Consider the following 18,961-nt stretch of genomic DNA (forward strand, 5'->3'; position numbering starts at 1 on the left):
CAACAAGGTGCCTGCTTTTGACTGGTTGATCTGAAGTGGCATTCTGAGATCTAAATATCAAGGAGTAACTATTTGTGTAAAGATCAATTAAAAGATCATTCCAGGTGAAAGGAACAGTAGTACAAGGACTTTGAGGTACTCTTATGTCTGAAGTGTTTGAGGAATAATAGTGAGGAGTTAATAATAGAAGATAATTTGGTATTTAAAAAATTTCAAGAAATGGCTCTAGTATACATCTAGTTATGCTAGCTAGAAACTTAAAACTCATTCATAACCCTTCAACTCTCTTTATCTAGTCATTAGCAAGTGTTCTAGAGTAAATACCATGTGTAAAATCTATAATTGAAGGGAGTGTAGCCATTTTAGGAAACTGAAAGATGTCCCGAGTGTTAGAACATAAACATAGAAAACTAGGCAACTAAGGTAGGAAGTGAGAATAAAGAAGTAGGTAGGTGTCATATTATTTAGGACCTGTTTGACCCTTTAAGCAGTGGGTTGAGTGAGTATGTGTGTGTTGGGGGCAGGAGTAGGGTAAATTGGAGTGAGAAAGTCAGATTTCTATTTTTAAAAGATGTTCTGGCTAAATTACAGATGAGGGATGAGAATGAATGTGGGGAGAACAGTTAGTAGGCTAGTCTAGTATTGCAGACAAGAGATGATGATTGCTGGACCAAGGTGATTGTAGATATAGAGAGATGTGGATGAGTTTGAGAGATTTTTAGGAAGTAAGATTAATTATACTTTCTGATGGATTAATATACAAGAGGTAAGGTTGAAAGAAGTATCAAGGTAATGCCTAGGTTTATAGTTTCCTTCCTTGGATGATAGTGTTGGTTTTGATGGTTTGGAGTGGGGAAGTCGTAAGTTACCTTTGGCTGTGATTACTTTGAGATACTTTTTGTGCTATTCAAGTAGTAGGGTCTAGGAGATTGATTTATGTATGAGTTTGAAACCAAAGAGGGTATGTCGTTATTGAATGTGTTGCAAATATTTTTCTCCTTTTATTTTTGTTGGTGGTTTCTTCTTTAGTATTTAAAATGTTAAACATTTTTGTATCTAATTATATTTATCTTATTTTAAAATTTCTCCCATTACTTATATGTGTCCAAGGACTTGATCTGACATTTTTACCATGAATATGCTTGTGTCATAATAAAGTCTGGAACATTTAAAAATATTTTTAAAAAGTTCTGCCTGTTCTGAGACTAAAAAACAGTCTCTTAACTGTTTCATGGCTTGATTTTTACACATTTATGTAGTTACTACCACCTATTCTTATTGTCATTTAGGGTATGATTAAAGATCTCATTTTATTTTTTTTTGCAATAGTATATCCATTGTCCTAGGATCATTTTTTAAATGCTTTACTTTCCTCCATCGCATGGCGTGCTCTTACATAAAAAAATTATACAAAGATAACATGGTTATTAAAAGATAGTTAGGAAATATTGATTATTAATAGTAACGAGTTTGGCCATGACCCCTGGCATGATTATTATTAGCTTTCTTATATGTAAATTTCAAGACCCCTTTTTCTGTGTATGAATACATGATATACAATATATATTTTAAGTAAAACATCCTGTATTTTTCATTTAATATCTAATGAATTTGTATTAGTTTTAATGTGCATTTGTATAATATTCCATTTTTAGGAATGTACCATTTTAAAAAATTAATTCACTTGATACACTTTTTTAAAAAGTTTTTTTAGGCTGTTATAAACACTGAAGTAAATATTTTTATTAACATATCCTTGCACATTAATTATACTTAGGATAAATTCTTAGATGTGAATTTAGTGAGTTAAAGGATCTGTATGTTTCTGAGGCTCTGGATGTATATTGCTAATTTGCTATACAAAAAGATTGAACCATTTAGCATCACTAAGCATCATCTGTTAGAATTCCTATTTCCCTATTCCTTTTATTCCGCAGAAAGTTACGTTTAAAAACAAAAAGTCATTCCCAATATAATAATAATGTCAGAAATTATATGTCAGAAATTAATGTTTTTCTTTAATACTGATATTAAAAATCTCTTCACATCTTTTTAGTTATTTGTATATCTTCTTAGAATTTCCTGTTCCTATGCATTGCCTTTATTTTGTATTTTAATCGTTTTATTTTATATTTATTAGTAACACATGGATGTTAATGTTTAACATTAACTTTAATCTAAATGTTAATCTCTAGTCTGATATATAGGTTGTAAATATTTCCTTAGTTTCATGTGTTTCTAACCTTTGATTTTCTTTTCCATGGCTTTACAGACGTTTAAAATTTTTAATGGAGTTAAATTTATTGATCTTTAACCTTACTATTTATGTCTTCCTTATTCCAAATAAATGTAATTATTTGTCTATATTTAATTTTAGTATTTCTGTAGTTACTTGTTTAACATATAATTCACAAACTAAAAGTTTATTTTAGTGTTGTGTGTGAGGTTGGACTTTATTTTGAAAATGACTCATCACCTCCAATAACATTATTGTGATAATCTGTTGTTTTATTCAGCTCAGGTTACCATAATGAAATATATAGATTGGGTAGCTTAAACAACAGAAATTTATTTTCTCACAGTTCCAGAGGCTGAAAGTCTGAGATCAGGGTGCCATCATGGTTGGTTTCTGGTAAGGACCCTCCTGGGTTTCAGATGATCACATTCTCATTGTGTCCTCACATGGCCCTTCCTCAGCATGTATTCTATTGTCTTCTCCTTTTATAAGGACACCAATCCCATCAGATTAGGACCTTACCCATACGACTTCATTTGACTTTAATTATCTCTCCAAGGCTTCTTCTCCAAACAAGGCTACACTGGCACTAGGGCTTCAACATAGAATTTCAGGAGGAATGCATCATTCAGTTCATAAATGTCTGTCCTTTCCCAACCTATTTTGAAGGCCGCCTTTATCATAATATGTTATATAAATACTAAGATCTGTTTCTAGGCTCTGATTCCTGCCCGCCCCCTTCCTTCTCTCTATATGTCTTGAACCAGTATAACATTGTTTTGATTATTACATCTGATATAGTATGCTTTAATTTCTTATACAACATATATGTCCTATAAAATCCTCTTTTTAAAATATACTATGTATCTCCTTATTATTCTTCTAGGTTAATTTGAGAATCACTTTGTCACATCCCTTCCACCTCTTACCTCCCCCTAAAACTGACCTATAGTGTTAGTATGCAGTAAATCTGCAAATTTAAATGGAGATAATTGACATATTTCAGCATCTGGTATTTTTCAACAGGAATATATGTATTTTTCTCACTTATTTGCTTTTATATCTTTTGGTAAAATATTTTATGTGCTCCCTATCTAAGTCCTATTTTTGGTATTTTATGGTTTGTTTCAGGTAGTATTTTGAGGAAGGTTTGTTTCTGATTCATATTTATTAACTAGTATTACTGTCATTCTATGGGAGAGAAGTCCTTGATTTTGGTTGTTTATTTTATATCTGTCCATTTCCCTGATTTCACCAATTTTATTTTTTTCCTGGGAAAAGGTGTTTCTCTTTTAGAAAACTTAGATTTCTTCCAAACAATTTCTTTTTTTAAAGCAGTGATTTTTCACATTTGAGAATGTGACAAATCAATAGGAGTCTCTCAGCAGGAAAATATACTCTTTTCCTCATCATGCAACCATACTTATTGTCATGAAGAATAGGACACTTTACAATGTGCTGATTAAAGTGTATATCTATGGAGAAAATTAATGGAATGTTTCCTTGTAGATCTACTGTATATTCTTTTGAACTGAAGAATAAATGACAAAAATACCTTTAAAAAAATAGTTTAGCATCAGTCTACAGAGGCAGAAAGAAATTAGTGGTCTCCTAGGGCTGGGAGTGGATACGAGGAATAAGCAGGTGATAGCTTAAGGGGCAGGGTTTCTCTTTGAGATGAAGAAAATGTTCTAAAATTGACTGTGGTTATGTTTGCACATATCTGCAAAAATATTAAAAAAACTAAAAACTGTTGAATTACATACTTTAAAGGGGTGAGTAGTATGGTATGGGAATTGTATTTCAACAGAACCATTAAAATAGAACTCAACATCACATACATTTACTCACTGAACCATTTTTATCCATTATGAGACAAAGTAGTTGATGCCACAGATACCAATTCTATTTTATGACACTATTTATTGTGTTACATTATCAGCAAGAAAGAAAAATAAGAACAACCTAAACATCAAAACAAATCTCAAAAGGAAACATTATATCTGAGTGGTTATTTTTTGTAAAAAATCTGTATATTTTTCTAACTTTCTGTGTCACTAATTAAAACTTTTTATATTTTCTGATTGAATTATCAGTCATTGCATAAATCGGAAACATTTTGAAAGATATAATATTCTCAATGCTGATTTCAAAACATGATAAAAATCTTATGCAATCTTATACAATCCATCTCACTTAGAATTCAAATTTAGTAGTACCTGTATATTAAAAGAATAATATGCTAATACAAAGAATTCATATCAGGAATGGTTTAATATTGGAAGATCTGTTAATATAATTGCTAGTATGACTGCCAATAAAATGATAAACAAATCATCTGATAATACTAGAAAGGTATTTTTTTACAATTTAAAATTATGGAGCAATGTAATTTGTGTGGCCAGAATTCCTCATGTTTTGTAGCTATTAAATATTGGACATTTTTTCTTATTATGTGATAGGCAGACAAGAGTGTGTACTGTAATAGTGGGTTTTGTGTGTGTGTGTGTGTGATCGATTGTTTTTAACATCTTTATTGGAGTATAATTGCTTTACAATGGTATGTTAGTTTCTGCTTTATAACAAAGTGAATCAGCTATACATATATATGGAATCTAAAAAAAAAAAAAAGGTTATGAAGAACCTTGGGGCAGGACAGGGATAAAGACACAGACGTAGAGAATGGACTTGAGGACATGGGGAGTGGGAAAGGTAAGCTGGGACAAAGTGAGAGAGTGGCATGGACATATATATACTACCAAATGTAAAATAGATAGCTAGTGGGAAGCAGCCGCATAGCACAGGGAGATCAGCTCGGTGCTTTGTAATAGTGGTTTTATACACATCCACATCCATACCCATCCCCCCCCACACACACATATTTTAAATTTCTTTGAGTCAAAGGGTGTACTAAGCATATATGTCATGTAGCTCTCTAACCAAATTGCTATTGAAATAACATGTAAGAAAAACTAAAAAGAGAAACACTGCAAAGTACCTCTATAGGCCAGAAGTTTTGAAAAATTTCTTTGAATTTAGAAAACAGATGGAATCAGAATAATGACTCAACCTGAGAAAAGAAAATATTACATTAAATGTGGTGTAGAGGTTATTGTCAAAGTAGGAAACATTGTTCCAAATGGAATCTAGGAACACTCTAAATTCAGTCAACAAATGTTATGAGCAGGAATGAGGGTGGGAGAAATCTTAAGGGAAATTATTTAGAGGTCTACCTTCTAAAAATCTTGGCTAGAGAGCAGGTTACCCAATTCCTTTGGCCAACCTTACCATCAACATAAAGAGACGATAGCATGATTAGCGAAGTTCTCTAGTACTACTTTTTGAGCAAGGTGATTCATCCATCCACCTACAAAGAGCCTGTAGTCAGTTTTTGGAAAACAGACTTAAAAGCTGCAGAGGGTGAAACCCATACCAGTTATACATACTAATCAATCTAGTCCTTCATTTCTAAACATAAGCAAATGCCGAGTCGTAGAATATTTGAGGAAAACCAATTACATCAAATAGAAGACAATAATAAACAAATTGCATAGCTATTCTTTAGCAAATACAAATAACTCATGGACTAGGAGATAAATTTATAAAGTAATAATTATTTCTCATTTTAGGAATATAGGAAGCTAGGTCATTCATAGCAGCTGTTCAGCTTGAAACAACTAAAAGTACTACTTTATGTACTGCATATAAGATGTTGTTTAAGTCTAGAGTGCTTAGTAAGGTTATTAAGGAATTACCAGGCCAAATCCAGGGGAGATTGAGAGTCCAGAGGTCCAGAAAGATAGACTTAAACACTTAAGCTGCATTTGCCTTGAGGTTACTTGTTAGTCCAGGCAATTTGTACTCAGATTTGATAGTCTCTTGGGCCTATCTGGGGTGGAGAGTCTAATATGGTGCCCTCCCCCACATTAAGCTGGAAAGAACTATTCTTTTCAGGTTCAGATTGAATCAGAAGTGAATAAAAAAGCAGTCAAAATTCTTCCCTTAAAGAAATCTTTAGGTCTAGGGAGTTTTTTCTTGAATTCCTATCTTACATACACTCTTGGAGAATAGAAAAGAGGAAACACCAACTCATTTTATGAGGTGTGTGTAATCTTGATAATGAAGCCAGATGAGGATAGTACAAGAACTCATAAACTCATAAATATACAGGCTCATTCATAAATATAGATCAGAAATCTTAAATAAAATATTAGAAAACAGAATTCAGCAGTTTACAAAGAACATTAATATGTTGAGTTTATCATAGCAAATGCAAGCTTAGTTCAATATTACAAAGTCTATTAATATAATTTAATGAATTAATAGATTAAAGGACAAAAATTATGTAATCATTTCAATAGATACAGAAAAACATTTTAAAAACCACACCATAAATTCATGGTAAAATCTCTTAGTAAATTGAAAACATACAAGAATTTCTTTAAACTGTTAAAAATCTATCCTCAAAAACTTATAATAAGTATCATATTTAATTACCATCACTCCTATTTTATATTGTATTTGAAGTTGTACTTAGTGTTGTAAAGATAGAAACATAAATAAATTAAAAAATACACCTTTGAAAGGAAAAAACAAAGTTGTCATTTTTGCAGATGATATATTTTTGTACATTGAAAATTCAAAGAATTTACAGAAAATTTATTACAATTAATGGAAGAGGTTAGCATGTTCTCTGATACAAAATCATTATGCAAAATCAATTGTCATTTTATAAACCAGGAATAAAAGTTGAAAAGTTAAAATTTTTAAAAGATAAAATTGATACAATAGCATACATTAAAAGTAGTAGAAATATATCTAGCAAAATGTGTTCAAGACCTCCATGGAGAAAGTTCTAAAATGTTTTTGAGAGATGAAAAGGAATTAAAGAGGACCTAAATAAAATTGAAATAGCATGTTCATTGATTGGAAGAGTTATTATTGTAGATATCTGTTTTCTTAAAATTGATCTATAAATTTAATTCAGTGGCAGTCAAAATCTCAATAATCTTATTTTTGGGAGGATGAGTACCTTTGCAATCTGATTGTAATATTTTTAAGCCAGTACAAAAGCCAGGAACAGCTAAGAGACTCCTTAAGACTGAGATAAGGTAGGTGGGTTTTCTCTACTGGATATCAAGACTTAATTTAGAAATCTTATTAAATGAGTACCAGACACTCCAGTACTGTCATTGGATAGATAATGAAACAGAATATAGGGCCTCCAAAAAAGATCTTTGATATTTATAAAAGAGATAGTATTGCAGGTCAGTGGGTAGAGAACAGACATTTCAATGAACAGTACTAGGACAATTGACTATCAGTATGGGGGAAATAATATACCAAAAAATGAGTTTCAGGTTGATAAAATATCAAAATGTAAAATGTAAGGCCATAAATATTTCAGAAGATAGTATAAGAGAATATCTTTATGATTTAGGATAGGGAAGGAATTCCTAACTAAAAAACCAAAGGCACTAACCATAAAGGAAAAGATTCATACATTAAATATTAAGCTACTTTAAAACTGTAAGAAAAAAACAATAAAACGAAAGATAGTAGATAAAATAAGCTATATGATGAGAAATGATGTTTTCAACACAAAATCAGCAAAGAACTAACATAAAATATATAAAAATTTCACTATTCATCATGACAATAGAGACAGACATCTCAATAGAAAAAACAAGCAAAAGATTTAAAGAGGTACTTCACTAAGGAAGGAATTCACTTGGCTGAGAAACATGAAAGGTGCTCAACTTTAGTGCATCATTGAAATGCAAATTAAAACCAAATGAGATAACATTATGTAAGAATTAATAACACAAATGTTGATAAGGATATGAAGTATTCAGAACCCCTTTGAAAAAAATTAGCATCATCTTTTAAAATTGAAGATCCTCATGAACCAGAAATTCTTTTCCTAACTATATTCCCTTGAGAAACTTGCCCTAATGCACCATAATACACATGCAAGAATATTCATTCCAGCATTGTTGAATTTTCAAAATTAGAAGTGACTTAAATGTCCATTGGTGATAAAATGAACAATCTGGGTTAAACTCCTAACATGGAATATTATACAACATGAAAATGCCCACACTATAGCTATATACAGTAGAATGGATGAATTTCACAAGTATAATGTTGAATTATAAAAGCAAGACAGAAAATTATACATACAGATTTTTTCCACTTACATAACATTGAGAAAGAAAATATTGAGTAAGGCTGAGTATTTAGATGGTTACAAAGCAATGAAATTAAGAGAATGAACTGGCAGGCATATGTGATAAAGGCCTGGTACTGAAAATATATAGAGAACTCTTAACACTCAACAGTAAGAAAAAAATTAAAAAACGGGCCCAATTAAAAAACAGACAAGAGTTCTGAACAGATACCTCACCAAAGAAGATATTCAAATGGCAGGAAAGCATACAAAAGATGCTTGACAACATATGTCCTCAGGGAATTACAAATTAAAACAAAAATGAGCTACCACCACACACCCATTAGAATGGCTAAAATACTGACAACACCAAATGCTGAAGAGAATGTGGAACAGCAGGAACTCTCATTGTTGATGGGACTGGAAAATGGTACAGCCAGCTTAGAAGAGAGTTTGGCAGTTTCTACAAAATGAAACATTCTCTTATTATATGATCCAGCAAGTACACTCTAGGTGTTTGCCAAATGAGTTGAAAACTTATGTTAACACAGAAACCTGCCTACTCATGTTTATAACAGCTTATTCATAATAGCCAAAACGTGGAAGCAACCAAGATGTCCTTTAGTAGGTGAATGGATAAACAAACTCTGGTACATTCTTATAATTGAATATTTATTCAGTGGCAAAAAAGAAATGGTCTATCAATCCACAAAAAGACATAGAGGAAAGTTAAATGCATATTGCTAAGTAAAAGAACCCAATCTGAGAAGGCTATATACTTATATGATTCCAACTATATGACATTCTGGACAAGGCAAAATTATGGAGACAGTAAAAAGATCAGAGTTGCCAGGATTTGGGAGAGGGGTGGAGGGATGAATAAGTGGAAGACGGAATTTTTAGAACAGTGAAACTATTCTCTACGATATTGTAATGGTGGAATATGTCATTATACATATGTTAAAACCCATAGATTATATAACACAAAGAGTAAACTCTACTGTAAACTATGGACTTCAGTTACTAACAGTGTGTCAGTATTGGTTCATCAACTGTACCAAATGTTACCACACTAATGCAAGATGTTATAATAAGGGAATCTGTGCATGAATTTCTGTGTGAAGGGTTATATGGGAACTCTGTACTTTCTGCTCAATTTATCTGTAAATGCAAAACTGCTCTAAAAAATAAAGTTTATTAAGTTAAAAAATACAAAGAAGCAAAAAATGAAGGAAAGACATGGAAATGATTATCATAAATGTCATGATAATGTTTTCCTGAGTGGAGAGGAAAGAAGTTGTTTTGGAGCTTCTGGCATGCTGGTGCTATTTAGTTTTGTTTGCCTGGTAAAATTGTACATATAGGTTATATTTATTATTTTCTTTATGTATACTATATTCACAATTTTAGAAAACGTGGTAAGGAGGAAAAGGAAGGAAGCAAGCCACAGAAGGATAGAAATCAAAGATAAACATTGCTTTCTTGGAAATTTATGACTACCATAATAGAGAAATTTAATTCAAAGATTAAATAGATAAAACTGCATATCATTCTGTGATCAGGAAGACAAAATCAAATATATATCCCAAAATATAGAGTGAAGACACAAAGAGATGGAAAATATGAATGGAAAGTTAAGGAACATGGATAATTGATGTAGATTTTTGGTTGTATCTAATAGGAATTTAGAAAGAAAGTACAGTCACAAAGCAGGGGACTGAAGTAATTAAATAAAAGAGGGAAATTTCTCTGCATTAAAGAAAGACTAGATTATTACAGTTGAAAGGATGCATTTTTTTTGGTCAGGCAGGGTAAATTAGGGCAGACAGTTTTCTCGCATCTGAAATTGTGTATTGTAGTTTGAGTGCAAAAGAAAAGCATTTCCAAACACATGAGGGTTCAAAGTTTACTTTTCACCCATCCTGTCTTACTGGTGTTTTACCAAAAATGAAAAAGAAATTCTAAATACAAGATGGGATGGGAGTAAATAAATGTGTGCAAAAATGAGAGTAAAACTCCTAGATAAATTTAAATAACTGATTGTTTGATTATTTGTAAAGTTTATGCTATTAAGAATCCTTAAAAGAGGAGAGGCTTAATGTTTAAAACATTTTTAAGATGAAAACCCCAGATTATTTCAAATAAACAGTGGGCAGGGCTTCCCTGTTGGTGCAGTGGTTGAGAATCCGCCTGCCAATGCAGGGGACACGGGTTCGAGCCCTGGTCTGGGAAGATCCCACGTGCCGCGGAGCAGCTGGGCCCGTGAGCCACAACTACTGAGCCTGCGCGTCTGGAGCTTGTGCTCTGCAACAAGAGAGACCACGATAGTGAGAGGCCTGCACACCACGATGAAGAGTGGCGCCTGCTCGCGGCAGCTAGAGGAAAGCCCTTGCACAGAAACGAAGACCCAACACAGCCAAAAATAAATAAATAAATAAATATATTAAAAAAAAACAAAAAAAACCCAGTGGGCAGAAAGTATATAACTTATTAATAACCAGTATAAGATAATTTGAAAAAACTGATCCAATGAAAAACAAGAAAGGATACAAAAAAGAAAGAAGAAATCATTGAAAATAGAAAACTTAAAATAAGATGGCTAGAATAGGTCCAAATTTGTAAGTATTCATGAGAAATGCCAGAGTTGGAAAGTATTATAGTTTGGTTACTAAGAGAGATTCATACATTAAGATTACACAGAAAGATTGAAAATAAAGAATGGGGAGCAAAAAGGACAATATTCTTCAAGAAAATTGGATTGAAGTTAAAGACCATTAAATGGGAGAAGAGAGGAACATTTGTTTTGATATTATTTTTAACCCACCAAAAAGACAACCCATTTACTGGGGACAAGCAAGCATCAGTATGTATATAAACAAAAACTGTTAAGTAGCAGGAAAAGAAACCAAGGGACCACACCATTGTGGGAGAATTCAACACTCCTCCTTCAGGAACTGAGCAATTAAGTAGAGGGCAAGTAATCAAACTATAATTAAGAGAATTTGAATATCAAAATCACTGAAAAATAGTGCCATATACATCTTTGTAGCTTGCCCACAGAAGGTATCGCCTGTGTCATTTCAGTTTTCAAATTTGTTGATAAGAGATTATACATGGTCTTTATTTGTAATTTGTATTTTCCTCTGTATTTATGTTTGTTTTTGTATTCTTTGTATAGTTTTTTTTTCTCTTTGTTGTTTAATTGGACTTACCTGTGATTTGTCTATTTTATTGATTTTATGTTTAACTCGAGCTTTTGGTTTCATTGATCAAATCTTTCATGTCTTCTCTATGTCATTAATGTCTGCTTTTTATTTTATCAGTTTTGTTCTCTCACTTACTTATGGTTTATTTTGGCTTTTTTGGCCTAGCTTCATGAGTTGAGTGCTTAGTTTGTTTATTTTAAATCTTTTATGTTTTCTAATGTTCACATATAAAGATGTAATTTGTTTTTAAAATGGCATTAGCTGCATTCCATAGGTTTTGATATGAACTATTTCATTGCTGTTCATTTTAAAATACTCTGCAATATCAATTTTGATTTCTTCTTTAACCAAACAGTTATTTAGAAGTGTGTTTTTAAATTTCCAAGTGTTAAAAATGTAGATCATGGATTATTGGAGTCTTTACTCACTCTTCCCTGGCTGAATCTGGTGTTACTTTAAACCAGGAAGGTTTTCCAGAGAGCCTTTACCAGGTGCAGCATTAAGCAGTTGAGTAAATCAAAATTTACTTTTATTTTTAATAAACGTGTTTTTCCTCATTGTCTTTTATTTCCTTTAGTCTTACTGCTCTGATCCAAACCTCGTGTTAGATTTGAAGAACCTCATTGTGCTTTTTGCTGACACACTTCAGGTTTGTGGTTTATGTTTACACAGACTTATCTAGATGAGTGTTTCATCAGCTCTAAATCATTTCATTATCTATCTAAGCTTGAGTAAGTAACTTTTAGTTTTTAGTTGTGTTTCTTCTTTTCCTAGAGCTAGATCTTTTTATCTCTTTGTAGCATTTCCTGGTCATCACCTTGACCGTTTATGTTCTCATCAATTGTTCTCATACCCCTTTTTTTCTCCAGGCAAATCAATTAATTGAACTCACTACCTTAGTTCTTCAAAATGTCCTTAATTCAGATATAATGTCTGAGTGATTTTGGAGTTTCTTAATTACTATTTTAAATAATGAACCACATATTATATCCAATAGAATAGCATTAGAAGTGGGTGAGATTGGTAGCATTCTCATTTTCTCTCCCTATTCCTGAAGGTTGCTAAGAGTTACAGAAGGAGTTGTAGGGAAAAGTTAGCTGACATTTATACCCAGTGTATATTAATTTTAATGTTCATCTTTTAATTTTTTTCTGACTGGCTTATATTGGTATATATCTTTTAATTCTTGAGAATGAACACTAGATATTAGGTGGGAATGAAAGATTTTTCTTATCATGATTTTATTTAAATTGTTGGCCAAAGAACAAAAATATCTTTCCGTGCCTAATCTCTCATGTTGCTTAAAAAAATCACCTTATGAAATGAAGCTATTTTCTTATTTTGTTTCAGGTGTATGGTTTTCCTGTAAATCAGCTTTTTGACATGCTGTTAGAAATCAGAGATCAATATAGTGAAACTTTGCTAAAGAAGTGGTCAGGTATTTTCAGGTGAGAAATTGTCTATAGTTTGTGTGTGTGTGTGTGTGTGTGCGTGTGCACGTGCACGTGTGTGCATGCGTGTACACACGTCTTTATACATAAAGTTTTTCAGATGTAATAAGCAACAAATATATGTGGCTTATTTTTTCTAGCTCTGATCCCAGTTATGATTAAGAATTCAAGTAAGGTGTAGTGGTGTCCCAAATAAAGTTCCCGAGATATCCAGTCTCAGTATATTAGTACCTACTATGTGAGGAGTCCCCAGATCCCATTTTGGCTTTTTTATTTCCATGAATGAGTGTCATATACCTTGGTTCATACCAACCAGATCACCTTGTGTCTTCTTAATCTGTTCTTTGATTTTCTCTTTGAGGATCATGCCCAGTCTATGTCTCACTTGTAAGGTAGTGGCTTTTGAGCCCTTTTGAGTAATTTAGTTTTTTTGGAACTTTTTTGAAGACTCACTCATGTGATTCCTCATCTTCTTTCTTCTCTTATACCCAGAGAAGAGATCTATTACAATCCAGTATTTGAAGCATATTATTTAAATAGTTACTGCAACATGCATACAACAATAAGAAAATTATTGTATTACACCTCCACCTACTAATGTTTCCTTGCTCTGTTTTCCTGGCACACAACTCATGTCAGCTCACTTGTTTCTTCTCCTTTTGAACCTTTACTCCTTAAAGTGGTCTTTCTGCTTAGTTTGACCTCTTCCCCAGATCAGCTTACTCTACTTTCAGGTTCTTATAGCTTTAAGATATTACATTGTCCCTTTAATCTTACTCTTCACATTTTATGAACATGTCTTTGATAATCATGTAGTGCAACTCATTTATATATTAATATAAACATTTGTGTTTCTAAAAGCCCGGTTTATTAATGATACAGTTTTATTTAGAGGAGGATTATCTCTTGAAAATTAGTAACGTGATATATCCATGGTTTTAAGAGCATCTGATTTGATGCCTTCAGTAAATTTCTTTTTTGATTTTGGTAGTATGGTTTTTGCTTTTAGAGAACCCCCAGTCCAGTTAAGGAGGCGGAACCTATGGATGAAGAAAAAGTCATTCTTAATATAGAGCAGTAGATGAAGTAAATGAACATAATTTGGATTTATTATAGAACTTGCTTTTCCTCATCTGCCAGTTTTGAAAGTTAGATCTAGTACAGAATTAAAGAACATAATCAAAAATGTCTTATTTTTTAAAAAAAGCAAATAAAACCTCTTTGCCTTCTCCAGAGCTCACATTCTTTTATTATTTACTTCTCACTTGCCTTAAGGCTTCAACATGTTGCCTTAAAATTTTCTCTCTGACCTGTAAATCTCAAATACTGTGAGGTCATGTTTATAATTGTGTTCCATTTGTTTTAGAATGTAATTTTCCTTCTGTCTTTTTTTTTTTTTTTTTTTTAAAGATGTCCTTACCTGAGACCAAATAGCTGTATTGTAAAAGGAATAGATTAGGGACTGGGAAACATTTATTTTGGGTTGTGGTGGATATACAACTCTTGGAGCTCACCTGAAAATTATTTGTGATCACTGTAGTGATTAACTAACCCTTCTTTCCTTTTTCCCTCCTCCCTTCCTTTCTTCTTTTATTTTCTTTATAGAAACATACTTGATTCTGACAACTACAGTCCTATACCAGTAACAAGTGAAGAGATATATAAAAAGGTGGTAGGACAATTCCCATTCCAAGATACAGAGCTGGAAAAGGTAAGGAACACTTTAAAATAAACTTCTCTGATTTGGCATCCCCTTAAAGCTTTCTTTGTATCAGTCTCATTAAAGGCATAACTTCTAACTCAATGGGTTAGAAATCTAAAACACCTTCAAAGGATGATTTTTGGGCTTAGAAGGGCTTAGAAGAACAGAAGTTCCTGTTTGGGGAATCAGTAAATGGCTTTGGGGTATTGTCACCTCTGAAGTGTTTGGGGGATTTCTGGAAGTGTTCCATTTTGGCTTACACTTTCAAATACTTGCTTTTATTATACTATTAGGACATTTTATCCCCAAAACATACAGTAGAATTTACCATGCTACATAACTGTATTGGTTTTGACAGTGCATTGAGTCATGTATGTACTACTACAATAATGATACAGAACAGTTCCATGATTCCAAAAAATTCCCTCATGCTACACCTTCTTAATCAGTTCCTTCTCTAACCCCCAGCCTTTGCCAACCACCAGTCTTGTTGCTATCCATCACTTTTGCCTTTTCTAGAATGCCTAATAAATGGAATCATATAGTATGTAACCTTTTGAGACTGGCTTCTTTCACTGAACATAATGCTTTTGAGATTCATCTAAGTTGTTGCATGTATCAATAATTCATTACTTTTTATTGCTGAATATGTATCACAATTTATTTATCAGGTTTTGGAGGGCATTTGAATTATTGTTTATTTAATCTTATTCTTTTTAGTATCAGAAAACTTTCACAAATTTTTTTTTTAATTTGAGGTTGTTAAGCAGGCAGTTCACAGTGTGGAAGAAAATTTCTTTTGCATTTTAATTAATTCATAAGTATTTTCAATGTATGTTGGTTTGTGACTTGGCTTTCATTAATTCTTGCTTACAGCAACCATTTCCAAAAAAGTTTCCATTCTCTGAATTTGTGCCAAAAGTTTACAACCAAATTAAAGAATTTATCTACGCCTGTCTGAAGTTTTCAGAAGATCTTCATCTAAGGTATAGTATGAAACAATGGAAATACAACAGATAGTGAGATTATGGCTCCATATACATAAATATTCTGGAATACTTTTGATGTTCCCTTAGCTCTTATTTTGAAAGTCTTAATATTAGCCCTTTACAGTGTGGCACTGCTATATTTATATGGTCATGGTGAAAAAGAAAGTTGGAAACTCTTGAATAATTTCTTTTTGTTTATATTATTTACTTTATTCTCTGCTATTTTCTTTACAGATTTGCATTTCAACACTTTCTATCTAGTCAGAATTCACTAGAAAAGAGTAGTATAATATACTAGTTTTTACATTCTGTTTGATGAAATTTTAAGGCCCGTAGGGGAGTAGCATGTAAAATTCTTTGGAAATACTATTCTTTCCAAATATTCTCTGGACTTGTTAAAGGAATTCGTATCTCCTTTAAGTTTAATTATTTCACTAACGTATATTGAGCCTATTTATATACCAGATGCATCCTGCTTTTTGGGGATGCAGAATTAACAGACACAGTTTTTTGCCCTTAGATATCATCAGTATTTACTGAGGATAATAGACATGAAAATAGACAGTTAAAATATACCATGGTGAGTGTTGTAATATGTATAGTGTGCTTGCAAAACACTGAGAAGAACACTTAATTCATCTTAAAGAATTTGAGGGAGAATGATTGGCTTTTTAAAGGAGCCTCCTCCTCTCAGTATCACCGTTTGCCCATATTGGAAATCCGAGAATCATTTTCAACTCCTATTTTCTATTAATAACTTTTTCTTAAAAATAAAGTTTCAGATATTGGTCTAAATTTTTATAAACCCTTCATGAATATGTTATTACATCTATAAAACTCAAAATAATACTTATCTATGAGGTACTAGGGAGCATACGCCATTGTTACAGAGGAGGAATGTGAGGCAAAGAGAGATTAAGTAACTTCATGAAGGTCACACAGGGAGTAAGTATTGAAGCCAGGATTCAAATCCAATCAGCATCAGCATCAACAAAATAATTACTGCCATGTTTATAAACCTTTTTCTTTGGCGGTCATATTATGAAGTATTTTACATGCATTATCTCAGGTATTTATAATATTTCTTTGAGGTAAGCACTAATTATTACCATTTAACAAATGAGGGCAGTACTCATTTGTAAATGAGCCTCTCTAAATCTAATTGAGGACAAAATTACATCGATTTCTTTTTTCAGTTTTTTTTTTTTTTTTCCTTTAAAGTTTTCTCTTCCCAGTATGGCTGGTTTAATTCTTGTTGTAGTCATATTTGTCTTGGACTATTTAAGTAGTCTCCTAATTGTTCTTTTACCTCTAACTTTACTTTCCCAACCATCTGTCCTTTCATTTTCCTTATTCTATTCTGTATGTCCCCTAGAGTAAGTTTTCTAAAATCAAATCTTATCATTTAACTTTATTCTTCTCACCTTTGCAGGGATTTCTCACGGCATACAGGATAAAGTTCTCATGGCATACTCTAGCCTGACATATTTGTCTATCTGCCTCCTCCCCCATTCCTTGACCTAGTCCTCTGTACCTTTTCCAGATTCATATCTCAGGGTAATTTCCCTGTCACCCCATGCTTCAGTCATACCAGTCTATTTGCTATTTTCTGATCATAACATGCTATTTTTTTATCTCTCTTAATTTGCTCATGACTTTCTCTCTACTTGAAATTATTTCTTCTCTTCTGAAGCTTATGACTCACTTCTAACCATCCTTCAAGATTCAATTTAAATATCATGTGCTGAATGAAGCTTTTTGACCACTTCCACCCCTAATGGAGTTGATCTGCTGACTCCTTTGTGCTACTTTGGTAATCTCTGAATACTGTCATTATAGCTCATCTTAGATTTTATTGCTCTATTGTATCTATGTGTTTCTGTGTGTGCTAGACTATAAGCTCCTTTGTTTATTTATTTGTTTTATTCATCATGCATTGTGAGTACTCTATTATTTGTGAGATGGTGCTTGGTAGTAAGGACATTAAGATGCTGAAAATCCATGTCTTCGAAGAGTACCTACTGTAACTGAGGAACTGTGCAATTATTATTAAGTGCTGGGATGAAAATATACAGGAATAAAATAAGAACCAAGTCTGAGACAAATTGAGGATGTAAGAAAAGGCCTCTTGAAGGGTAGAAACATTTTAAGTTTTGTTCAGCACAATATCCTCTGCACCCAGCTTAGTAAATTTTAAAGGAAGGAAAGGAGGGAGGGAGGAAGGAAGGAAGGAAGAAACAGGAAAGAAAGAAGGAAAGAAAGAAGGAAGTGAGTGGAATGTATGGTATGCCACACAACTCTGAAAATAGACAATTGGAAAATAGTTTTGGTAACTTGCTTGATAGCCATTCTTACTAAGTAAAAAAATGAAACACGGGGTTTGTGTAATTAATTAGTTCTTTTCTCTGAAAATGAGATTGATTTCATAAAAATGTTCTTTTGGAAATGAGATTATCTTTGGAAATTATAAACCAAAACTTTTTTACCCTTCAATGACCACCATCAAATTACTTAGTACCAGAGAATGGTCTCTAAGGTACTTTTTGGTACGTTACTGTATGTAAATTATTACAAGTTCATTGCATAATGACTTTTTCTATCCTTTTTTGGAGGAAAGGTAATATGGTAAAGGGATAATCTAAGTAAATTGTTCAGAAGTCTTTTTACTGCTTAAATATATTAAGTTTTTGCCTGAAAACTCCTTTGATATGTTTAACATTGACAGTTTAAAAGAAATATTCAGTTTGGCGGGGGTTGGTTTAGAGCTGCCTTTTACTCTTCAATTGCTGTTTATCTTATTTCCTGAGCTACATTTACATTATAACCTGGAGTGACAGAAATCACTTTGGCAATCGTAGTAGCTGTCATTGTGGGGAGATTATAATATGAGGTGTAAGACATAATATGAATAAAAACAGTTAGTTTTCTTAAACACAAGGCTCTCAAAACAAGAAAAACTGCTGTATTGAGATTCTTATGGGGACTTCCCTGGTGGCGCAGTGGTTAAGAATCCACCTGCCAATGCTGGGGGCACGGGTTCAAGTCCTGGTCCGGGAAGATCCCACATGCTGTGGAGCAGCTAAGCCCATGTGCCACAACTACTGAGCCTGTGCTCTAGAGCCCGCGAGCCACAACTACTGAGCCCACATGCCACAACTACTGAAGCCCACGTGCCTAGAACCCGTGCTTCACAACAAGAGAAGCCACT

The 18,961-nt window shown here is 32.7% G+C and overlaps 1 protein-coding gene across 5 annotated transcripts in view; it reads left to right on the forward strand.

The window, feature by feature from the left end:
• Positions 1 to 18,961, forward strand: part of EXOC6B (exocyst complex component 6B) — a 727,664-nt gene that overhangs the window by 358,864 nt on the left and 349,839 nt on the right. For all 5 annotated transcript variants that reach the window (XM_059942976.1, XM_059942975.1, XM_059942978.1 and 2 more), the window contains exons 12-15: positions 12,189 to 12,260; positions 12,962 to 13,059; positions 14,668 to 14,773; positions 15,641 to 15,750. In XM_059942976.1, the coding sequence (XP_059798959.1) occupies positions 12,189 to 12,260; positions 12,962 to 13,059; positions 14,668 to 14,773; positions 15,641 to 15,750 (386 nt within the window). The remainder of the gene's footprint in view (positions 1 to 12,188; positions 12,261 to 12,961; positions 13,060 to 14,667; positions 14,774 to 15,640; positions 15,751 to 18,961) is intronic.

This window comes from Balaenoptera ricei, chromosome 13 (genome assembly GCF_028023285.1).
Source record: "Balaenoptera ricei isolate mBalRic1 chromosome 13, mBalRic1.hap2, whole genome shotgun sequence".
NCBI classification, from domain to species: Eukaryota; Metazoa; Chordata; class Mammalia; order Artiodactyla; family Balaenopteridae; genus Balaenoptera; species Balaenoptera ricei.